Consider the following 26,371-nt stretch of genomic DNA (forward strand, 5'->3'; position numbering starts at 1 on the left):
TCAAAGACAATTTTATTTACATCCGTAGTTGCAGAGAAAATCATATAATTACTGTGTTACGGCAGAGTGGGGAAAAGCGGTAATACTATAATCGCCGTCCGATATTTCGTAACCGGTCGGGTACCCTACAAAGAAAAGACAGATTTGCAAACAGTAGCTGACATAGCTGTATGTACCTGATTTACGGGGAATTTCTTTTCCGTCGACTTTGAAATGCTTAGTAAGCTTCGAATTGCCGGAAGGGCAGGATGTTTCGCAAACTAATATAACTTTTGCCTCTAATTATCACTGAACAAATTTTGAGCGCTGCGAATGCCATGAAACTCAGAATAGGATAGGAATTAATGAACAAATTAGCGATGACAACAACAAGTTTTCAACTATTTCTTGCTTTTGTTTCAGTATGTAAGCCTAGAAAATGTAGCTGTATCTTTGAAAACTGATTTGTAGCCACAGTTCATTGAATCTGGAAATTAATCATCTAAAAATAATTTTAATGATGTCCTTTTACAAACGCAAATAATATAATTTACTCGATTCTATCGTTCAAAGTAATTAAAATTAATCCATCGCGCCTACTGCCGCATGCATAATTCACGAATCCTATAGCCAAGCCGACAACAGCGCGGTCTATCGTTGAGGTCTTGAGTTATTTACCCTGGCCGCGGTTTGGAAACAAGCACGGTAGCGTAGCTGGCCCTCCATACGTATCGCTTCATGGTTACTACTTCGACAGTCCCTTCTCTGAAAAAGGACTGTCAGTTACTGAGCATCTTGTTGCAGAAAAGATTTACAAGAATGGTCAGATTCCGAAACTGTCGAGATTGAATAAGATGAGAGACTCAAAATTTTGTTCTTCGTACATGCTTGTAAACCCTGACCTGTGAATTAAATGCAGCCTACCCGTGAGACTTCTTCTTATTTGACGTCATCACCACCATTGCGTAGCAACCCGAATACTGTATTTGTGATATACTTGAGTATGTGATATCTATATATCTGTGATTTTGAGCACTCTTGTAAAAAAAAATGTTTTCGATTTTTTTAGATACCAGAAATATCTATTTAGTTTGTTGCAATAAATAAAAAGTACTCCAATGCAAAAAAAATATACCAAAAACATCATAGTTAATTTATCTAAAATTTTGAACGAAAATCCGAATAAAAATAGATCAATTTTAGGACCATGTGGAGATTGGACCGAGCTGGAATTCACGAGTTATGGCTAAATCGGGGTCAAAAGTATAATTACGCTAGATACAAGAAAGTTTAATCTTCTATTCATGAAATATTTTGGATAGGTAAACTGATGTCGGTTCACCAGCTTTCCGATGGATCACTAGAGGCATTCAACATTCATAACAATTCTGAAGACCGAGACTGCAAATTCAGTTGAATGCTAGATATAATAAATTCTTGTATTGACTACTGTTTCGAGTCGTTTTGAATATATTTTTGGTGAGCTAAAATTATTCCTGAATATCACAAAGCACATACTACAAATTGATTGGTGAAAAAAAAGAAAAAAATTACAACCGCAAAAGAATCCTACACAAACCCTATATAAAATTTGTCCAATAATCACTAAAACTTTCTGATCGTACATAAGTATGCTCTGGTAAATTATAAGACACTTAGACTTCGGCACCTGCGCGCTCTGTGCCTCAGCTGTCTTTATTTGCTTGGACTTCAGCGCTGCACGCGTTGCTTTGTTGAAGTCGACGGATATTTTATGATATGCATATGACCGGGCGGCAACATCAAATTGTAACCTACTATCCTTGCTACCACTGCCATATTCAACAGCTCCTATCAATCAGGGGGCACTAGTAAAAATCCGATCAAAATCAGTCCAATAGTTTCTCGGTTCATTCCAATCACAAACGCACGGCTATCGTTTCATTATAATATTAGTATTCACAATGTGTAAGAATGAGTATGGATCATACCACGGCGTATTCTTCAATCACTGAAAAGCGTGTAATACTATTAAGACGTTTCCAAAGAAATGATCTACTAGTATCGCTAATCAGAATGAAAATATGAGTGAATATTCACCTGAATAATAAACCATAATCTTAAATCATAATCTACGTGCACGGCCACATGTGTATACATATAAGGACGAACATGGAGGCCACACGCGTTTACCCCTATTCTCATTAGGGCTGCAAGCAGAAAGATGTGAGACATGACCCTAATTAGATCAGAGAGTTTACATAGTTCAAATCCCTTTTCACCTTTTATTTTTACAACGCGGTATGAGGAACTATGATGTGGTTACAGCCTGCACCTCACCACCTACTGGCAAAAATTGACACTAGCGGTAGTAGAGTAAGCGACGTGCTCTATTGGCGAGCTTTAGCAGGATGTCGATGGTTCTAAGCATTCTCCGTGATTCAGCATAGTAGACTATTATAGTTTCCAATAAAAATGACAAACAACAATACAAATACAAACTAACACAGGCCTGATATGAGACTAGGTAGTATTTCTTATTTGTAGATAAGTGGTTGTACTGGCATACTGACAAGCATTACAACACATACAGTTCAAATGACGGGATTCCAATAATAGAAGTATTCACACACACATGTATGCACATACGAGTGATTATTGCACCCTGAATTCTTAATAATTAAAAAATATTTGGCGCATTTATTAAGTGCAAATGGTACGTTGAATACAGTTGTTGTGATTAAAGTAGTTGTGGACAGCCACAAAAGATCGTAAATTTGGGATAAAACATTAATTACATAGCCTCGAAACAGCTGACACATGGATGCGTACATTGACACAATAAACATAGCCACCATCGTAGACAAGTGGAATGTTCTAGGGACAGAATAATTTTGTGCACTTTACAGGCACTGAGTATTATTTCACGCACAATAATATTCTTAAAAGAATAGTCAAACTGCAATCCTAAATTGTAAATGAGTCTAAATTCTGCGAATTTAGACGGCAAAAATCGCTCGTAGTGTGTGTACTTGTGTAATCTTGAGCACGGAGGAGAAAATCCCAATGTTTCAGCTATAGCAAACATTTTTGATCAATCAATGATGATTAATGACTGTTTTCCACAACCGACAATCTGTTTCAGATCAGTCGCTTTTGTCCATTCAGCAATAATACTTCATTACAATAGCTTTTGGATATGCGAGCAGCAAAACGCTATTACTTATTTTTACGTTTCAAGTTATTTTTACCAAATACTATAAATGAATCAACTATTCGTGCTATGTTCTAGACATTACCATTATTCTAGATTTGTCTTCTGGATTCTCTGTACGAAAATAATATATTTTCTAACATCTGCGTGGAAAGGTCGATTTTCGAAGCCTGTAAAGGATGCATCAAAGAGGATGGGATAGAGTGGAAGCTAAGCGTACCCACCGTCGCGCGCACCGTCTGGTGAGTCGTAGGACAAACCAATTGCATATGTGTGCATCACGTCATACGTGTGTGACTCAACACCGGCAATATTTGCAAACAAGACAAGTTGTATCAGAAAAGCTGAAATCGAATATTCATTGTAAAGTTAAGTTCTTTGGTTAAGTTGTTCTAATTGAATATGGTTGTGTACTGCGGTGTGAAAGGGTGCAATAGAAATGCTAGAACCGACCGGGAACATACATTTTTTCGAATAGCAGGAACCCGTGCAGTGTAAGTAGAATTTGATTACTAGCAAAATAGAACCTAACCTCCTTGATATTTGCCACATACCGTACGAAAAATCCAAAGATAAACATAAATAAATATTTTCTAATTTCAATATTCGATTTTGTTGCAGGCGCGAAAAATGGTTAGAATTTGCGGGTGTGACTAAGCGTGGTAAAAATTTATATATTTGTATAGATCACTTTGAAGAGAAATATATTTGGAAACGCCATCCTCGTCGTTTACTAAATTTCCAACTTGAGCAATTGCGAAGCAGATACAGATCATATATTAGTAAAATTGAGCTGCATTACAGATATCCAATCTAAAGATGCTACTCCCAGTGCGTCGTATAATGACTTTTGTATTACGAACACTGACCTTGTCGACTCGGCTCCGCAATCAGAAATCCAGGAATTCACTGAGTCGAATGTAGTTTATTATATTTGTGGATATTTATGTAAAAAATTTTTAACCCATCATAATTGTATAGATTGTAAAAAATTACTAATTGATGAAAACGATAGTTTAGATGCTGAACATAAATTATATGTTATCATGAAAAGTTATGCCGATACGCATGGATTGGTGTATGCAACAAAAAACGTTTTCGAAAATATTATTGCATGGGAACGCACGTTCAAAAGTGTGATTCAAAGCATCGTACATTCGAATACTGTCGCTTAGGTTCTCTCTCATATATTATTACAGTTGTGCAGAAAGCTCGAATTATGTACAATCGATACTAGTGAAGCATTTTTAAAGTTATTCTTAAGAATACGCTGTCACTGGGAGGCCAGGTTCATTCGCAGAAAGATTAGTGAATCCGGCGGAAAAACAGAAAATAAGCCACCCTTAGCAACTAAAAAAATGCGGAAGTTTGTCGCTACTAAAGTTTAACCAAATGTAAATATAGTTAAATATACTACGTATGTTATTGTGTTATTCAATAATCTTTACTTTCAATAAAGAATACACTTATTACTTGTAATAGTGGATGTTCTATTATTCTTTTGTCCCATATTCATAATCTACGTAGTCTATAAAGTGGTCCGTAACAGTGAGTAGCCTATCAATTTCATTCGGATTTCCCGCTGAAATAAAGGGTGAGGGAAGAATAGTTTGTCCTACGACTCAACAGAGGCGCTAGTGGGCCTTATACGAAAAATCACATTGGTGTTTTATGAGACCTTCCGCTCTATCCCATCCTCTTTGGGATGCATAAAATACCCCATGTCCAAACAGTACGGTAAACGACGTTGGCGCAATGCAACCAACTAAAGTGTTCGATTTTACACACTGTCATTTTCTTTACCGCATTCGCACTTTTGAATAATTCAATTTTACGCACCACATTGTTGAGCACAAGTCACGTAATCCCAATGTTGCACACCGTCAGTAGCATCTTCCTTGCTTCTTAAATCAAATTTTTCTTTATACGTGTTCGAAAAAATAACGTATGTCGCACGTGCGAATGGGCGATATCTGTCTCATGTAATGACAGCGCTTGGCTTGGCTCATGCTGTGTTCACAAAAATACGAATGTGAATTTAGCGGCACGAACCAAACTAAACTTTCCACACTCGTAACATAATATACTATTGTTAGAATTTCTACCGTGACATTTGGACGAAACACTTTTTTACGGACAAATCAGTGTATTAAAACAACAATATGAAGGATTCTCCGTCAACTCGGCCACTTTTTTTTCGATCATCTCAGATCTACCCCATAATTGATTATATCAAAGTACTATTAAAAGGTACTCTATTTGAATTTTTTCAGATTTTTTAATTCATTATTTGAGAAATTGCCGTTTTTTTTTTCAAATGAAAATATCTCGGAAACTTGAAGTGACTGAAAAAAAATGACTCTACGTAAAAGTTGTGGTTTTTTGTTAGCTTTCGAGAGGAATTTTTGAAAAAATTTTTACATTCCGGTAACGCTGATGTTTTACCAAACAAGGAAGAAATTTTTTTTTTTTATTTAAAAACCACCCTTTTTTTTGCTGAAAAAATTACAGTCTTCCAATATATGTGACAATATCGCCAAAAAATCGCCAGAGTGGCACGGATCGAGGTTCTAGGGTAAAAAAAATGAAGCCACACAAATTCGGTCGAGGTTCCAGAATAAAAAAATTAATTTGTGTGGCTTCATTTTTTTCACCCTAGAACCTCAATCCGTGCGAATCTGGCGATTTTTTGGCGATATTGTCACACATATGGGAAGATTGTATTGTAAGTGAACGTAAAAATTTTTTCAAAAATTTTTCTCTAAAGCTAACAAAAAACTACAACTTTTATGCAGAGTCGTTTTTTTTTCAGTTACTTCAAGTTTCCGAGATAAATTCATCTGAAAAAAACGGCAATTTCTCAAATGATGAATTAAAAAATCTAAAAAAATTCACATGGAGTACCTTTTAGTAGTACTTTGATATAACCAATTATGGCGCAGATCTGAGATGGTCGAAAAAAAGTGGCCGAGTTGACGGAGAATCCCTCATATGTTGTATTACACGTGCGGAAAGTGGGTCAATTTCCGATGAGTATAAAATTTATTTCAGCTCATGTCGCCAACTTCACACCAGCAAAGTGCCGCAAAGGCGAGTGCTGTATTCACACAACTCGGGGTGCTATAATCGCACAAGTACTAATGTAAATGCAATGAGTCAAGGCCAACGCTGTAATCACACAAGTATTTTTCTCAATACCTCTATAGAAAAGTTTTGTCTGAGAAGCATCGAAGGGGTCACTGATAGCACGTAAAATTGGAGTTGAGTCACTTACTCTTAATGACACAGCGCGTAAAACTGAGTTATTCGAAAGTACGCATACCCCGAAAAAAACCCCTAGTGTTTAAGTTATAGAATTTTCACTATGCACATACGCCAACGTTCCTTTACCGCACTGTTAGGAAATAGGACACTTTACACACATTTCACAGCCATCGGTAATCAAACTTTCCAAAAAGGGTTTGTACAAATGATTTATTCAAACAAACCAAGAATTTCCGTTAGTTCACACATGAAGCAAGTTAATTTGAACTGTAGAAACTTTATTCGTTTATCAAACTCGTTTACATACGAGTTTCCCTCTTCAATTACTACAAACTAATCTGACAAATTATTACTACTGATTGTTTGAGAGGATAATTTTGTCTACAACAATCGACTTTGTTGTAATAAATGTAGTGTCGTAACAAATTTTAACACCGCTTGTGCATTACTCCATTAGTTATTCATTTTTTTAAGTCAATTGATTGCCCTACTGAATATTAAATCATCATAATAAAGTACTAGTGCTTAATAAATAGAGAAAGTAAATGTGAAAAGAACTTGTAGCCTGAAAAAATACGCGAAATTGTCAATTTATTTATAAAGTCGATTACAGTAACATTGTTTCTGGTGGATCAATTTGGGAAATTCACAATCTCGAGAGTTTTTTATATCCTTTCCGAATGTTCACATACACACATATCTGGACACGTTCTCTCGATGTTTTCAAATGAAACTACGTACGCAATAAATCAAATCTGGGCAAATCGACTAATCACAGCTGTGGGTTATTTTAGCGTAAATAACATAATTTTCTTAGGTAATCGTCCCCAGAAAAATTACGACCAGCTGAGAAAGACAATCTACTTATATTGGAGTGTTACACCAGCAAGGATTTTTGTGTAGTAAGGCCTTCGAAATCAGCCTCTAAGTAGAATTGGCGTACATAATTTTTAACACCCCAAACACGAACAGCATCGATTTTACATTTACTGATTTTCATCCAAGCCCGAGCATCCTAGAAATTCGTTATTTTTAAATTATTACGGCTTTAACAGAATCTATTTACAACGCAATTGCCGCTCATACCGTATAAAACGAAAGCACCCTTTTTAAAGTTTAGGGTACCAATACTAATGGTTCTTTCTTCCCTCAGCTTGTCGTATTACCGACTCCATTGCTTTCAATAAATCAGCATCTCCAGAAGAGCTGATGACAAATATTTGATTCATCTCAAGTTCATGCGCAGATTAAAGCAGATTGATCAGCTTACCAATTGATGTGACTATTACATTAAAAGTATATTCGACAGAACATAATTTCGAGAATAATGCTGGCCTGTGGAGAGCAACTGAATTCCCGTTACACGATATATATTTACATTGGACACATTATACCAGAATGTAACCGATGAGTGTTGTAACTAAGAGTACGAAGCAAGAATGTTGGATACAAATCTATATGGAGTAATTGAACTTTCCGTACATATACCAGATGTATCTATTCGAACAATCGGAAACTATCCATCATCCAAATTAACAATTCAGCAAAGTGGGTTAAGGTTAACAATAGAACGCAATTGTATATTTATATCATTCAAATAATCAATATCAATATCACAAATTTCTACATACTCAATGCCCTGAATGTAATAGTTTTGGAAACACTAATAGTGCACTCCCAATTTGTCCTTACAACATGGAATCCTAATTACAATCTGCTTTACATCATTACTTGGGTATCCATTTTTTCTTAGCATGTCGTACTCTTAGGGTTCAGCTAAAGTTAGGCGGCTGCTAGCTCGAATCGCTAGATGTGGAGATGCGCAGCTGGAGATTGCTACTTCGTCGGCGGTGAGAGTGGTCCTAGCTGCTAGTAGAGGCGATTGGACTAACAGGGCTCAAGGGGCTTCGTGCCGAGTCTCTCAAGCAACCGGTTAACGTAATCACCAACTTACGGCTACCAGCGTGATCACGATGCTCGCAGAGCCAGACGCCTTGCCACGTCCCTAATGCCAACTTCCCGTCTGTGATTGGAATACTCAGGGATGAGCCCAGAAAACAAGCTTTCACATGGGCAGGCTGAAATGCAATAACAAATACATAAATGCTTGGCGTCATAACATCAAAAAATAAGTGATTACACAATGATCTTCTATCTGTTCTAAAACTTGGTTGCCCAAAGCAAACTAGGTAGAAATTGGGGGGAAATACAGAATGTTGATATATTACTGTTACTGAAAATACATTGTCACTTAAAAGCTCAAGATATCTGTCTAAAGAATTTTTGAATACATCTAGCTCAAACTTGAGCTGTTATGCATGGGCTCTTGTGAGAGTCATGATAAAGAATGGTGTTTTCAAATCAACATAACGAGTTCAAATAAATAGAACTTATCAATGAACGATATATCGACGGTTGTGTAGAATAATCGGCTATCTCGAATTAGGCTTGCATAACTAGCTATTTCGAGTAAAGTTCAAAAAACGGCTATTTCGCGTTTGAAATTTTTTGGCCGCAAATTAAGTTGGTAGCACTTTAGGGCTGAATACAAAATTCATCATTGTAATTATTATAATAATATAAGCTTACAAGTTTATTAATTTTAAAAAAGTGGAGGAGGAGGGGTAACTTATTCAAAATCTGTCCCCCCGTTCCTCATTACAAAAAAAATGTCATAAAGTTTTGTAACCTTGTAAAAACTACGACGAGCTTCAATTCTATGTTAGAAATCAATTTTGTGGAAATAACCTCGACAAAAATATACAAACCAGCCGGCTACCACGTGCCACGCTGTAAGGAAAAAATGTACACATCAATCAAGATAGACATTTGCATTATACATAGGGACTCTTATAAGCGTTTCGTAATGAAATCCACTGTCGAGCCACATCGCAATAGTGCTTATATCAAGTGAACTAAACTTTTCAGGAAAGCCTAAAACAATGAGGATGAAGAGGATGGAGTAACGTTAGTATAATCATGCATACTCAAAAAAAATCGTTACTTTGGACCTTTAGCAATGTCTGAAATTTAGTAAACCACGATAAACAAAACGTACTCTTATTTTGAAAAACCCACTTCTTGAAATTTAGTCTAAAATTGCGGAACAATGATTTGTCCCTAATATTTCCCTACGTTAACGTTATTAACTTCAGCCTCACTAAAACTAAAAACGTTCATATTAAAATAGAGTCTGTATAAATATAATATTCCGTAAAAATAATTCAATCGCGGAAAAGGAAAAGGAATGAAACGAGTTGACTCACGATCAGCCGTGACAGGAAAATTCTTGAAATTTTATCTATGTATAAACAGCCTAGGTCAAGCTTCTAAAATAATAAAATTCTTTACGGAATTGGAATGAAGTTGTAGTAGTGCCTACTAGAAGTATAAAAGTGTAATATGCTGACAAGATTATGGGAGAACATAAGTACTAGTGGGTTAAATGTTAATCAAGACAAGGCTGATTCAATCGAAGCTGACATTCAAAAGATGTATTTACTTCAATACAAAATTATTGAAATATATAAAAATCTTTTTGTTGCTACTTCAAGTTTACCTTCAAGCAGTTACCATTATAAGTGCAGTTATAAGTTATAAGACGCATCAGATGAGCAATTTTAACCTGCAAGACTTGAGTATTTCCGACTTCGCAATTTTTGCCTACCACGCACTTTCATGAGGGACATTAAGTAGAAAGGAGGAACTCGAGAAAAAATAGGAATTGGGCAACTTTGTCAGGCGCCTTTCTAAGTATTTACGCTAAATAACAATCATTCACATTTACTTTCTGTTTTTCTTTTTCGAAAACGATTTCATCCGAAATTTTCTCACGAAATATTGCCCCGTGTCAGTATTTTTAAAATTAATATGCATTAATCTTTTGATATACCGTGTTTTCCCATGCTGTACATTGGTAGTAAATGACGGGTATCACCATCTCATAATCGAGAGCATACCAGTGCTATCACGGCAAAAAAATTACAGTCGCCTTCTCAACAAGTGTACCTTACATAGGATCTGTTAGAAGTACGTATAGTATTACGCAATTACGCAACATTATTTGCCGTGTGGAATCTGACCCATAACTAACAATTCTAAGACACAGATGTATAGAGGGGAGATTCTCGGTGGCTATCCAACTTGTAAATTACTAAACTTGAACCAAAGAATGATGTTTAAGTATCTGACAAGGCAGTAAAATAAAGCCAATAGCAGGTCTCTTTTGTAGCAGCCTGCACGACGTAAGATTTGAGAATCATGCACAATTTAATAAAAATTTATATAAGTAACTAAAATTCATTTAAACCATATGACAAAAGTGTAGAAATTATTTTTTCTGGTCGTTTACTAATATCTGCATTTATTGACTTACACTCAACATTGTAGATAAAACAGATTTCAAAAGAATTTGGTTTGTGATTTCTTCATATTCCTTTAACGAATCTATAATTCAAGACCAAAAAAAAAGGTTCTAAATTCCATTAATAACTCTTTTCATTTCCGAAAAATTTCTAACAAAAAATTTTTTGAAAATGTATAATGTAACCCTAGAAAACATGTACAGGGTAGTTGACTATCCCAGCCGTCTTTCAAACTGCGCTTTTAGGCTGAAAATTGAGACTAACGGCTGGATATCGTGGCTGCAAGTAGTATAGCAAAGCCGGTTCTGAGTACAAACACCTTCTTTACCGACCGAACCGCTCCGCGCAGCCCAGACTCAAACCCTTTTCCGCGATGACGTCACAGTCTGCCGTACCGAAGGTCAAAACCGTGCAACCTTACCGACAGTTGTATCGATCGAGGGTCAAAATCGTGCTGTTTTACCTACAATCTTACCGACCCCGTGCAACCTTACCGACAGTTGTATCGATCGAGGGTCAAAATCGTGCTGTTTTACCGACCGACCGAGCCGCTCCGCGTAGCCTCAAACCCTTTTTTCGCGATGACGTCCCGCATTCTTCTCCCACGACTGCCGATGTGTAACCCACTCCGAATTCCTTTCCCACGATAGGACTGCTGATGTGTAATATCAACCACCCCACATTCCTTTCCCACCTTATCAGCCCCGTGACATTCCAAAATTAATAGTTCCGAGAATTGTTTGTCCCAACGTCGCACCGAAATCCTTTGACCGCGTGCCGCTCACCGTCGAAACTTGTCGAACGCATTGTTTTGTCTAACCACCTTATCAACCACGTGACATTCCAAAATTAATGGTTCCGAGAATTTGCTGATGTGTAACATGAACCACTCCGAATTCCTTTCCCACGGTAGGACTGCTGATGTGTAACATCAACCACCTCACATTCCTTTCCCACCTTATCAACCACCTCACATTCCTTTCCCACGTTATCAACCACATGACATTCCAAAATTAATGGTTCCGAGAATTGTTTTTCACTTACTCGGATGTCGGTTTGATTCGTCCTGGGAATGCCAAAAGGTGCGCGCGCATACGTATTTGATATCAGCCCCGTGACATTCCTTACCCTCCATCAAATTATGTGGTGGGGGAACGTTATATAAACGAAAAGTGAAAACTTCATCGTCAGTCTGAAGCTGTTCTTCTTGCAAATGAGAAGTGCTCTGGAACAACAACGTGAGTTGAAGAAACGATTAGAACTGCTCCTCAAGAATATCGGAGAAGTAAAACATCTGTTGAAAATCAGATCCGACCTCAATCAACTTACAAGAGATTTCGAGCACCTACAACTGGACAGTAACGATCATGGACTTCTCAAAACTGAACGAAATCGCGCGGCTGGAGACGTTTCTGCCGTTGAAAAAAGTTTCGGATCTTGAAGCCTACTTCGAATACAGAGTCAGCGGTGTTCGTCGAGTCAAAACGAAATTTGTAGACAAAATCGTTCTGGACTTAGATGACTCTTTCACGATTTTTCTGCCCAACCGACTGACCAAGGCCCTCCACGAAAATGAAGATTTATTCCAGAAGGTGACGACAGCCAGTAAGGAGATACGGTTGCATATACGCTATCTTGGCGGATCCTACGGTCAACTTGAATTTGTATACGTATAATATTCAAACAATGTTCTGTGTAAGTCTTACGTTTAATAAACAAAAAGATTGAAATTATGAATATTTTTTCATTTATCCATCCTGTATACCTTTAATCCTACGTACGTTTTGTATCTAGAATTAAGTCTCAAAATCTAAGAAAATGCTACTCCGAACACCACTAAGCAACGACGGGGGGTTTCGAGCTGCGTCATGTGAACTCTACGATGAGTATTTGGACAGGTTCAGACCGGAGTGCAAGGTCGGCCGATAGCCGCGGTCAGAGCCTGCGGTGTTGGGTTACTATCGCTCTAGGAATGCAAAACTCGGTTTGAGTACAGCTCGGTCAAGGATGGAGAGCAAGGTCGAATCTTAAATAAGCTTCTGAAAAAAAATTCTCTCTCTTAAGAGCTAAGGTGAAGGTATAAAATTATTTCATGAATATTATTTAAAAAAACAGTTTTTTGAGTACAATTTTTAGAGTACGGTTGACAATTACTTCACAAAAAAATAGTACAATAATTCTATTCAACAGTGTCATGACCAGGGTGATATATTCGCCAGGAATGCGGGACCGTTCTTGTAGACGCTCCTGCGCAGTAACACAAATCGTACAGCCTCGCCATCCGGACAGTACGATGATTTTGTAGCCAATTCTGGAGTATGCAAACGTTTCGTGCTGCACAGATTGCGTTGGGTATTGTGTGAAGGTCGCATCTCAGAGACACAGCTGAAGTTTTTTGCAGGGTTTCAAGCGACGGGCAGTCAAAGTCCAACATATCGATGATTTGAACTTTCGGAACGATTTTGAGCAACCAATCTCGTTTTTCTTCTCCTTTTACGTACACGGTTTGAGCTTTGCACAGCCTGTCTTGAATGGTCCGCTCAACTTCCTCAAAAGGTACGGTTCCACAGCTCCAACGTAAGCCGTGAAAATCGCGTTCTAACCAAGAATTTTGGCTTTTGTATTTGACGTCCAGTAAATTCCATTTGTAAGGTGGTTTGAAGAAAAACACTGAAGGAGATGCTTCCGAGTAGATTGAAATTACAGCCAATTCTTTTAACGTGAAGGTGTTGTTGAGAGGTCTACGAAAGCCTTGTACGTCAACGATAAGCTCCATCTTTGAACTGTGCGAGATGGTGGAAACGGGTCAGCTTTTATACCAACTTTTTCACCCCACCACTGAGCGGGTCGTATTCGACAATACGATCGTGAACGATCAAGCAGTACGCCGATGTTTCAGCGGGAAAGTTGGCTTTAGCTTCAAATTCAAGACGGATGTCGACGGGTCCGTACTTCAAAGATTCGTTTTGTTTCGAACAGTCGATAACGAACAAGGGGACGTCTCGAAGGAATTCACTCTTTGTCAGCAACGGCTCGGGGTTCTTGTCGTAGTAGGTAGCTTGGAAGTTTGCGTACATCTCGTACAGAAGCGCGTAGAGATTACGACTCATGTTGAGGTTCAGGTTACCGTACGGATAAGATTGAGAGTTTAAGAATAGCTTGACGTCCGTGATATCGCAATGATCGAAATGACTTGCGTTCTTGCCGGTCTTGTTCTTTCTACTTGTTTGGAAACTCAAAATGACGTACCGAGGTTTTTCAAGCTGAGTGGAAGTTTTCACAGTCCAAACGTGTTTCGATGTCGTGGGAAGTAAGGGATATTCGTACAATTCCCAACTGCGGAAGCTCATCGAAACGGGCGGATCTCTCTGAACGAAATTTAGTAGGTCAACTTTTTTCTGATCCGCGAGTTTCAAATACGGTATTAGCCATTCCACTGCATTGATCGTGATTTTGAATTCCTCCTCCTGAGTCTGCATGATTGCGTTGACGTCAGTTTTTGATCTCGTCAAAATTAACTCATGTTTAGCGTTGACAACGATCTTGCGGTAGTCTTCGGCGAAACCCAATATCATGCTGAGCGGTATCAGTACGTCAAAGTTACCATCGGCATCGGTTAATTTTTTCTTCTCTTCTACATCGAGCCATCCAGCGTTCTCCATCAGCCAAGTCTGACCAGGGTGCAGGGAAGCGTAACCCTTCATGAGACTTGTCAAGCCAACGTTCTTGCTTCTATCAACCTCAACTGCGTTAATTTCGTAGCGAATTTCTTCAAACAGATGACAGATGGCGTTGTTTACGAGCTGTGTGTTCACAGTAGCTGTACCATCAGGTTTGAGGAGTCGTCCGTGGATATGTACCGAACTTTTGCTGGGTAATATGCATAAATCCTGATGCTGAACGGTGATTCGAATTTCATCGCTGTTGTTGAAAGTTGACGAGGCGTAAGGTTTGTGAGCGTGAATCTCGTAATGCGCAACGGATTCGTCAAAGACGACTGGTGTTTGAATGCTCAAGATTTCCTCCTCCATGGCACGTAGCAGATGATAAAAAAGCAAAATCGGATTTTTATTTGTCGGAAATTCCTCTTCCAAAAGGTGTCAGTTTCAGACCCAGAGCTATCAGGAACTCCACGTTTCGAGGTGTTAGCGGTTCGGGAATCGATCGACGACTGACTTGATCGGGGCATGTCGACTTACTGATATACCTACTCTTTGACAGTCTGTTATATACAATTCCCATCGTTTATTGCGATTTGATGTGTAGTCTCACAGTAATAACTTCTCCACGAAAATTAACCAGGTCTCCGTCTTGATCCACTAACCGGAGCTGAACGTGATCTATGGTCTTGACGGTGATCGGAAGGTAAATGACGTGCGACGGTACTTCCACGATCTTATATCCTGGTGGGACGGTCGGGAAAAACTCGTGAATAGTGTGTACTTTGTGTCCGTTGACGTAGGCGCCCGTTGTAATGCTACACTCGACTCGCAACGCGTTGACCTTGAGTATAGTTACAGGCACGTCTGATTCGTGAGTTTTATCAACCTCCAATACACGTGGTGTAAATCCCAAAAGTTGAGCAATGGAATCATTCGGCTCAAAGTTAATCGTGTGGTTGCATGTGATTTCGCTGCGTAATGTATTATTGTTGGGTTTGATGGCGAGCCTGATATCAGTATTTCTTAGCACGTTTTGAAGATACTTCTCTATGTCCTCGATCTCGTAGCTGCCGGTAGGTATGGTGATCACTTCGTCAGCTACGTAAATTTTATTGTGACCGACATCAACGTTGGGAATCGAATTAAAGGTTAACAATTCTACCAAGCCAAGAGCATAACTTTTATCACGAGCAAGTTCGATCGGTGGGAAATATTGTGCCTCGAGTATCGAAGAGGTTCCCGAAATCGTTAACGTTAACGAATCATCCATGACTGCGAGTGGTAGACTGACTTTGACGAATCACGCACCATGTTTATATAGCTCGCCACTTAGAAATTTCAGACACAAGTGTCCGCATTCAAATGTATCGTAATCCTGGTACCTCTCATGATTGTATTTGACGCTACCAACGCCGAGGTATTTTATGAGGTCTGAGGGTGGTTGAAGGTTGCCGAAACTGTCAAAGTAATCGATATTATTGTCGCGTTTCTTGTATGCAACCCAGTGTGTTCCCGGACCGTCTTTGTCGTCAAGGTTGATTATAGCTGACTCGTTTTTCCGTGGACCGTTTCCGGGCATTTCGTTTCGCATGAAAACACCGCGGAAATGCGGAACCCTCAAGATTTTTGCATATTTCAAGAAGTCCCAATCAGTCAACGCTCGACGTGGTAGCATCGCATCTAGTTTTTTGAAAGATGGAGACCAAGACCTGTTTTGTACGGTTTCATGTGAAGCCCTTTGCCCAACGCGATAGCTTCCATAGTTTTGTTGTGTCGTTTGCTTTCCTCCAATTCTCGTTTAGCCGCGCTCGCATCGTTCACAGCTTTTGCTATACCTGCCGCACCACCGGCTAACGCACCCGTAGCGCTGAGACCGGCAAAAATAGGAATCAGAAGCGGTAGAAAACCACCGACTTTCGAAGGTACCGGTAGGACGCGAGGTGTTCGCACTTTACATTTACCACCCGCTTTTTTAACGGCGATCTCAGCTCCCTTCAGCGCAGATTCGATAGCTACTTTTGCATCGTTGCTTGGAACCATAGAACGTTTTGCAGCATTTACAATTTTTCTCAAGGTCACATTTTTTGACTTTCGCATTCCCATTCCGAGTTTTGATTTTACTTTCATTGTATTAGCTATTGCCCAAGCGGCTGCCTTCTCACCCAAATTTGCGTCCTTTGCGAGAACCCGTTTCCAAGCTTTCTCAGCCAACACCCTATCAGCCTCGTTTCTAACCTCAAGGTTCTCACGATTTTTCGAATACGCTATATCGTGTTCCTTACACGCTGCATCGAGAGGATTGATACCGGAATCGCCTCTCGCGAGTCTTTTCGTCAACTTCGTACCAGGACCGCAGTATTGGTAACCGGGAACATGCAACTCGATCGGAAGTTTGTTGATGATTCTATTCACCAGACCCTTGCCACGATGTTGCCGCCTGCTGCTGCTTCGTTTACCTCTGTACGTGATCATGTTCGTGCGTTGACTGAAGAAAAGTGCTTTAAAACGGGGTATTTATAGCAAATCCGATCAGTCATGTCCGAGATGCGGTTTGAGAAACAACCCACCAAGCTTCCCGTGATGAATTTTGACAAACTTTCGGAGCAAAATGCCAAAAGGCACAAACGGCACGGTGAATTACTCCCGAACAGTGTACGTGCGATATTCTGTGGACCGTCGAATTGTGGTAAAACTAATGCGTTGCTCACACTTATAACCCATCCCAACGGACTCAGATTTGAAAATATCTACATCTACTCGAAATCTCTCAACCAACCTAAATACCAATTGTTGAAGCAATTGCTGGACCATGTTGAGAATACGGAGTATTTTGCGTTTACCGAGCGTGAGCAAGTGATTTCACCGGAAGAAGCACGGCCCGACTCAATAATCATATTTGACGATGTAGCGTGCGAGAAGCAGGACAATATTAGAGCCTACTTTTGCATGGGTAGACATCACGACGTTGACTGTTTCTATCTCTGTCAGACGTACGCGCGTATTCCCAAACATCTCGTGCGCGACAACGTAAACTTACTCGTGTTATTCAAACAAGACGATATGAACCTGAGACACGTATACAACGACCATGTAAACACCGATATGTCTTACACAGAGTTTAAAGACTTGTGTGCGGCATGCTGGAACGGTGACAAATACGGGTTTCTGGTGATCGACAGAGACAGTGAGCTCAACGAAGGACGATACAGGAGGGGATTCGATTCTTTTGTTAGCCTGGAAAAGGAATAAAATCTAGCGTTTTCGACGGATCGCAGCACTTGCTTGAGCGATCTGATGTAGGACATCTTTTTGCTTGGAAATTTCAGAGCTCTGCATGTTGACGCAACTGAGTCTGCAACGCTACTGCGTCTCTCGCTCGAAAACGCTAGATTTTATTCCTTTTCCAGGCTAACAAAAGAATCGAATCCCCTCCTGTATCGTCCTTCGTTGAGCTCACTGTCTCTGTCGATCACCAGAAACCCGTATTTGTCACCGTTCCAGCATGCCGCACACAAGTCTTTAAACTCTGTGTAAGACATATCGGTGTTTACATGGTCGTTGTATACGTGTCTCAGGTTCATATCGTCTTGTTTGAATAACACGAGTAAGTTTACGTTGTCGCGCACGAGATGTTTGGGAATACGCGCGTACGTCTGACAGAGATAGAAACAGTCAACGTCGTGATGTCTACCCATGCAAAAGTAGGCTCTAATATTGTCCTGCTTCTCGCACGCTACATCGTCAAATATGATTATTGAGTCGGGCCGTGCTTCTTCCGGTGAAATCACTTGCTCACGCTCGGTAAACGCAAAATACTCCGTATTCTCAACATGGTCCAGCAATTGCTTCAACAATTGGTATTTAGGTTGGTTGAGAGATTTCGAGTAGATGTAGATATTTTCAAATCTGAGTCCGTTGGGATGGGTTATAAGTGTGAGCAACGCATTAGTTTTACCACAATTCGACGGTCCACAGAATATCGCACGTACACTGTTCGGGAGTAATTCACCGTGCCGTTTGTGCCTTTTGGCATTTTGCTCCGAAAGTTTGTCAAAATTCATCACGGGAAGCTTGGTGGGTTGTTTCTCAAACCGCATCTCGGACATGACTGATCGGATTTGCTATAAATACCCCGTTTTAAAGCACTTTTCTTCAGTCAACGCACGAACATGATCACGTACAGAGGTAAACGAAGCAGCAGCAGGCGGCAACATCGTGGCAAGGGTCTGGTGAATAGAATCATCAACAAACTTCCGATCGAGTTGCATGTTCCCGGTTACCAATACTGCGGTCCTGGTACGAAGTTGACGAAAAGACTCGCGAGAGGCGATTCCGGTATCAATCCTCTCGATGCAGCGTGTAAGGAACACGATATAGCGTATTCGAAAAATCGTGAGAACCTTGAGGTTAGAAACGAGGCTGATAGGGTGTTGGCTGAGAAAGCTTGGAAACGGGTTCTCGCAAAGGACGCAAATTTGGGTGAGAAGGCAGCCGCTTGGGCAATAGCTAATACAATGAAAGTAAAATCAAAACTCGGAATGGGAATGCGAAAGTCAAAAAATGTGACCTTGAGAAAAATTGTAAATGCTGCAAAACGTTCTATGGTTCCAAGCAACGATGCAAAAGTAGCTATCGAATCTGCGCTGAAGGGAGCTGAGATCGCCGTTAAAAAAGCGGGTGGTAAATGTAAAGTGCGAACACCTCGCGTCCTACCGGTACCTTCGAAAGTCGGTGGTTTTCTACCGCTTCTGATTCCTATTTTTGCCGGTCTCAGCGCTACGGGTGCGTTAGCCGGTGGTGCGGCAGGTATAGCAAAAGCTGTGAACGATGCGAGCGCGGCTAAACGAGAATTGGAGGAAAGCAAACGACACAACAAAACTATGGAAGCTATCGCGTTGGGCAAAGGGCTTCACATGAAACCGTACAAAACAGGTCTTGGTCTCCATCTTTCAAAAAACTAGATGCGATGCTACCACGTCGAGCGTTGACTGATTGGGACTTCTTGAAATATGCAAAAATCTTGAGGGTTCCGCATTTCCGCGGTGTTTTCATGCGAAACGAAATGCCCGGAAACGGTCCACGGAAAAACGAGTCAGCTATAATCAACCTTGACGACAAAGACGGTCCGGGAACACACTGGGTTGCATACAAGAAACGCGACAATAATATCGATTACTTTGACAGTTTCGGCAACCTTCAACCACCCTCAGACCTCATAAAATACCTCGGCGTTGGTAGCGTCAAATACAATCATGAGAGGTACCAGGATTACGATACATTTGAATGCGGACACTTGTGTCTGAAATTTCTAAGTGGCGAGCTATATAAACATGGTGCGTGATTCGTCAAAGTCAGTCTACCACTCGCAGTCATGGATGATTCGTTAACGTTAACGATTTCGGGAACCTCTTCGATACTCGAGGCACAATATTTCCCACCGATCGAACTTGCTCGTGATAAAAGTTATGCTCTTGGCTTGGTAGAATTGTTAACCTTTAATTCGATTCCCAACGTTGATGTCGGTCACAATAAAATTTACGTAGCTGACGAAGTGATCACCATACCTACCGGCAGCTACGAGATCGAGGACATAGAGAAGTATCTTCAAAACGTGCTAAGAAATACTGATATCAGGCTCGCCATCAAACCCAACAATAATACATTACGCAGCGAAATCACATGCAACCACACGATTAACTTTGAGCCGAATGATTCCATTGCTCAACTTTTGGGATTTACACCACGTGTATTGGAGGTTGATAAAACTCACGAATCAGACGTGCCTGTAACTATACTCAAGGTCAACGCGTTGCGAGTCGAGTGTAGCATTACAACGGGCGCCTACGTCAACGGACACAAAGTACACACTATTCACGAGTTTTTCCCGACCGTCCCACCAGGATATAAGATCGTGGAAGTACCGTCGCACGTCATTTACCTTCCGATCACCGTCAAGACCATAGATCACGTTCAGCTCCGGTTAGTGGATCAAGACGGAGACCTGGTTAATTTTCGTGGAGAAGTTATTACTGTGAGACTACACATCAAATCGCAATAAACGATGGGAATTGTATATAACAGACTGTCAAAGAGTAGGTATATCAGTAAGTCGACATGCCCCGATCAAGTCAGTCGTCGATCGATTCCCGAACCGCTAACACCTCGAAACGTGGAGTTCCTGATAGCTCTGGGTCTGAAACTGACACCTTTTGGAAGAGGAATTTCCGACAAATAAAAATCCGATTTTGCTTTTTTATCATCTGCTACGTGCCATGGAGGAGGAAATCTTGAGCATTCAAACACCAGTCGTCTTTGACGAATCCGTTGCGCATTACGAGATTCACGCTCACAAACCTTACGCCTCGTCAACTTTCAACAACAGCGATGAAATTCGAATCACCGTTCAGCATCAGGATTTATGCATATTACCCAGCAAAAGTTCGGTACATATCCACGGACGACTCCTCAAACCTGATGGTACAGCTACTGTGAACACACAGCTCGTAAACAACGCCATCTGTCATCTGTTTGAAGAAATTCGCTACGAAATTAACGCAGTTGAGGTTGATAGAAGCAAGAACGTTGGCTTGACAAGTCTCATGAAGGGTTACGCTTCCCTGCACCCTGGTCAGACTTGGCTGATGGAGAACGCTGGATGGCTCGATGTAGAAGAGAAGAAAAAATTAACCGATGCCGATGGTAACTTTGACGTACTGATACCGCTCAGCATGATATTGGGTTTCGCCGAAGACTACCGCAAGATCGTTGTCAACGCTAAACATGAGTTAATTTTGACGAGATCAAAAACTGACGTCAACGCAATCATGCAGACTCAGGAGGAGGAATTCAAAATCACGATCAATGCAGTGGAATGGCTAATACCGTATTTGAAACTCGCGGATCAGAAAAAAGTTGACCTACTAAATTTCGTTCAGAGAGATCCGCCCGTTTCGATGAGCTTCCGCAGTTGGGAATTGTACGAATATCCCTTACTTCCCACGACATCGAAACACGTTTGGACTGTGAAAACTTCCACTCAGCTTGAAAAACCTCGGTACGTCATTTTGAGTTTCCAAACAAGTAGAAAGAACAAGACCGGCAAGAACGCAAGTCATTTCGATCATTGCGATATCACGGACGTCAAGCTATTCTTAAACTCTCAATCTTATCCGTACGGTAACCTGAACCTCAACATGAGTCGTAATCTCTACGCGCTTCTGTACGAGATGTACGCAAACTTCCAAGCTACCTACTACGACAAGAACCCCGAGCCGTTGCTGACAAAGAGTGAATTCCTTCGAGACGTCCCCTTGTTCGTTATCGACTGTTCGAAACAAAACGAATCTTTGAAGTACGGACCCGTCGACATCCGTCTTGAATTTGAAGCTAAAGCCAACTTTCCCGCTGAAACATCGGCGTACTGCTTGATCGTTCACGATCGTATTGTCGAATACGACCCGCTCAGTGGTGGGGTGAAAAAGTTGGTATAAAAGCTGACCCGTTTCCACCATCTCGCACAGTTCAAAGATGGAGCTTATCGTTGACGTACAAGGCTTTCGTAGACCTCTCAACAACACCTTCACGTTAAAAGAATTGGCTGTAATTTCAATCTACTCGGAAGCATCTCCTTCAGTGTTTTTCTTCAAACCACCTTACAAATGGAATTTACTGGACGTCAAATACAAAAGCCAAAATTCTTGGTTAGAACGCGATTTTCACGGCTTACGTTGGAGCTGTGGAACCGTACCTTTTGAGGAAGTTGAGCGGACCATTCAAGACAGGCTGTGCAAAGCTCAAACCGTGTACGTAAAAGGAGAAGAAAAACGAGATTGGTTGCTCAAAATCGTTCCGAAAGTTCAAATCATCGATATGTTGGACTTTGACTGCCCGTCGCTTGAAACCCTGCAAAAAACTTCAGCTGTGTCTCTGAGATGCGACCTTCACACAATACCCAACGCAATCTGTGCAGCACGAAACGTTTGCATACTCCAGAATTGGCTACAAAATCATCGTACTGTCCGGATGGCGAGGCTGTACGATTTGTGTTACTGCGCAGGAGCGTCTACAAGAACGGTCCCGCATTCCTGGCGAATATATCACCCTGGTCATGACACTGTTGAATAGAATTATTGTACTATTTTTTTGTGAAGTAATTGTCAACCGTACTCTAAAAATTGTACTCAAAAAACTGTTTTTTTAAATAATATTCATGAAATAATTTTATACCTTCACCTTAGCTCTTAAGAGAGAGAATTTTTTTTCAGAAGCTTATTTAAGATTCGACCTTGCTCTCCATCCTTGACCGAGCTGTACTCAAACCGAGTTTTGCATTCCTAGAGCGATAGTAACCCAACACCGCAGGCTCTGACCGCGGCTATCGGCCGACCTTGCACTCCGGTCTGAACCTGTCCAAATACTCATCGTAGAGTTCACATGACGCAGCTCGAAACCCCCCGTCGTTGCTTAGTGGTGTTCGGAGTAGCATTTTCTTAGATTTTGAGACTTAATTCTAGATACAAAACGTACGTAGGATTAAAGGTATACAGGATGGATAAATGAAAAAATATTCATAATTTCAATCTTTTTGTTTATTAAACGTAAGACTTACACAGAACATTGTTTGAATATTATACGTATACAAATTCAAGTTGACCGTAGGATCCGCCAAGATAGCGTATATGCAACCGTATCTCCTTACTGGCTGTCGTCACCTTCTGGAATAAATCTTCATTTTCGTGGAGGGCCTTGGTCAGTCGGTTGGGCAGAAAAATCGTGAAAGAGTCATCTAAGTCCAGAACGATTTTGTCTACAAATTTCGTTTTGACTCGACGAACACCGCTGACTCTGTATTCGAAGTAGGCTTCAAGATCCGAAACTTTTTTCAACGGCAGAAACGTCTCCAGCCGCGCGATTTCGTTCAGTTTTGAGAAGTCCATGATCGTTACTGTCCAGTTGTAGGTGCTCGAAATCTCTTGTAAGTTGATTGAGGTCGGATCTGATTTTCAACAGATGTTTTACTTCTCCGATATTCTTGAGGAGCAGTTCTAATCGTTTCTTCAACTCACGTTGTTGTTCCAGAGCACTTCTCATTTGCAAGAAGAACAGCTTCAGACTGACGATGAAGTTTTCACTTTTCGTTTATATAACGTTCCCCCACCACATAATTTGATGGAGGGTAAGGAATGTCACGGGGCTGATATCAAATACGTATGCGCGCGCACCTTTTGGCATTCCCAGGACGAATCAAACCGACATCCGAGTAAGTGAAAAACAATTCTCGGAACCATTAATTTTGGAATGTCATGTGGTTGATAACGTGGGAAAGGAATGTGAGGTGGTTGATAAGGTGGGAAAGGAATGTGAGGTGGTTGATGTTACACATCAGCAGTCCTACCGTGGGAAAGGAATTCGGAGTGGTTCATGTTACACATCAGCAAATTCTCGGAACCATTAATTTTGGAATGTCACGTGGTTGATAAGGTGGTTAGACAAAACAATGCGTTCGACAAGTTTCGACGGTGAGCGGCACGCGGTCAAAGGATTTCGGTGCGACGTTGGGACAAACAATTCTCGGAACTATTAATTTTGGAATGTCACGGGGCTGATAAGGTGGGAAAGGAATGTGGGGTGGTTGATATTACACATCAGCAGTCCTATCGTGGGAAAGGAATTCGGAGTGGGTTACACATCGGCAGTCGTGGGAGAAGAATGCGGGACGTCATCGCGAAAAAAGGGTTTGAGGCTACGCGGAGCGGCTCGGTCGGTCGGTAAAACAGCACGATTTTGACCCTCGATCGATACAACTGTCGGTAAGGTTGCACGGGGTCGGTAAGATTGTAGGTAAAACAGCACGATTTTGACCCTCGATCGATACAACTGTCGGTAAGGTTGCACGGTTTTGACCTTCGGTACGGCAGACTGTGACGTCATCGCGGAAAAGGGTTTGAGTCTGGGCTGCGCGGAGCGGTTCGGTCGGTAAAGAAGGTGTTTGTACTCAGAACCGGCTTTGCTATACTACTGCTGCAATTTATGACAATTTGTGGATGTAAGTATATTTTACTTTGTTGCTCAAATCAAAATACTTAACTTGTCATTGCGCAATTAAGAGTCACATATGTTATCTAAAGCCATATACTTCACATACTAAAGCAATTTTCTCTGGCGCTCTGTAAAAAATGCACGCTTCTATATTTTTATTTTTTGCATGAAATCAGCGGCTTTAAAACATACGCTATTTTTTACGCGAACAATGGCTCAAGGCTACAACTTTGCCGTCTGCGAGGGACACCAAACGGTGCATTGCTGCTACCGCAATGGAATGAGTTATACGATTCTTTCCTGAATTTATTATTACCACCACCAACTATTTTTTAAATAAAATAACTTGAGAATATACGAAAACCCCTTACAAACAGTTTTTTATTATAGGTTTTTATTGACTTTTTGCGTATTTCCGTATTTTCTCCATTTTCATATCCTGAAATAAATATGTATTTTCAACAGTACATAGAGATACTAATTTTTTCTGGATAGTCTGTTGTATCCACTATAAATCCCGTTAGAAATTTGGAAATCGGTCCAGTACAAAAAAATGTATGAAATTTTGTTCGAAAAATGACGTTCTAGGCGTTTTTTAGCACTTTTTGGTAGTTAATTCAATTTTTCATCATTCCAAGTGAGCGCTGCTTCTATCCCCGCGATTGAATTTCCAGCATAATTGTGAGAAGGCTTGCTTTTTCTTTTGCCGATTCTTTTGCTTGATGACCGTAGCTTGAGTATGCGTAATACGATAAGTAAAGTAAGGTTCGAGTCCTTGAGAGAGTTGAGTAAAGTCACGGGTTTTAGTTGAGTCTCTCTGGTTTTTGAAACCAAGTTCAGCCGAATTCCGCTGTACCGGATCGAGCCGCGTTATCGGGTTTTCAGGGTCACCTCTCGAATAGGTCGCGGAGTGCCGAATTAGAGTGCTCGAATTAGCGAATAATGTTTTCGAGGATTTTGAGAAGGTTTGATTTCGGATGCGTTGTGATAGCGTATACCGGGACAATCTCTTGAAACTATACATACAATGCGCATGCGCGAGTTTTATCGGCTGCACGGGCAGGCTGGCCACTCCGAGTTTCAGCTGTCAGGCTCTGTTTCTAGCGGCGATGTAGTTCATACGAATTTTTAAGGTTAGAATCTCAAACAGTCGAGATAGTGACTCGGAAAGTTGATGCTAATGCTCTCTGATAATTGGCTTTATTCGACTGAAATGAGAATTCTGTTTAAATGTTGGGTGCTCGGAAGAAACGCAGCAGGTAGGTGGGAACACTTTATTTGATCACTTTTATTATTTTGTACATTAAAAATAACAATGAAATTTTTTTCTATCAACAGGTGATACGGCCAAAATAATTGCATCTCTAATATTTACTGTTATCTGCCTATTCAATTTATCACACGTGACAAAGATCATCGCCACTTTCAAGCAACTAAGTGACTTTCTCACTCTCTTGTGATTTCAGGCGGTAATGTTGAATTTTGTCACTTTTGAAAATGGGACATTGAACCGAGTGTTCAAGAAATTTAAATATCACACTATCTGTAACAGAACTGTGAATCTTTTTTTTCTCGAAAATAGTTCAACAAAATTCACAAATAGTCGATAGTCCACGTATTTTGAATGATATTTTAATGATGTTCAATTAAATAAATGAAGGGAACCTAATACTCAAATTGAAAATTCAAGTAATATTGGATTTATTAAAATGATTTCTGTATTTCATGTCAGTGCAGTTCGAAACAAAGAAAATCTAATCGGAAGTGTAGAACTCAGGAACGTAGATCACATCCTGTGACACAAGTTGAAAATCAACTTTCTCAAAATGCGCCTTAACGTCACAATTACCTTCAAGTACAATCATGTTTTA

General features: G+C 40.4%; 1 protein-coding gene across 2 annotated transcripts in view; it reads right to left on the reverse strand.

The window, feature by feature from the left end:
* Positions 1-7,010: 7,010 nt before the first annotated feature.
* LOC107224147 (UPF0047 protein YjbQ) overlaps positions 7,011-26,371 on the reverse strand; it is a 91,382-nt gene continuing 72,021 nt past the window's right edge. Inside the window, exon 3 of one of the 2 annotated variants that reach the window (XM_046735003.1) lies at positions 7,011-8,514. In XM_046735003.1, the coding sequence (XP_046590959.1) occupies positions 8,299-8,514 (216 nt within the window). In that variant the 3' untranslated portion in view covers positions 7,011-8,298. The remainder of the gene's footprint in view (positions 8,515-26,371) is intronic. The other variant, XM_046735004.1, reaches the window with a different exon arrangement.

Source organism: Neodiprion lecontei, chromosome 3 (assembly GCF_021901455.1).
Source record: "Neodiprion lecontei isolate iyNeoLeco1 chromosome 3, iyNeoLeco1.1, whole genome shotgun sequence".
Taxonomy (NCBI): Eukaryota; Metazoa; Arthropoda; class Insecta; order Hymenoptera; family Diprionidae; genus Neodiprion; species Neodiprion lecontei.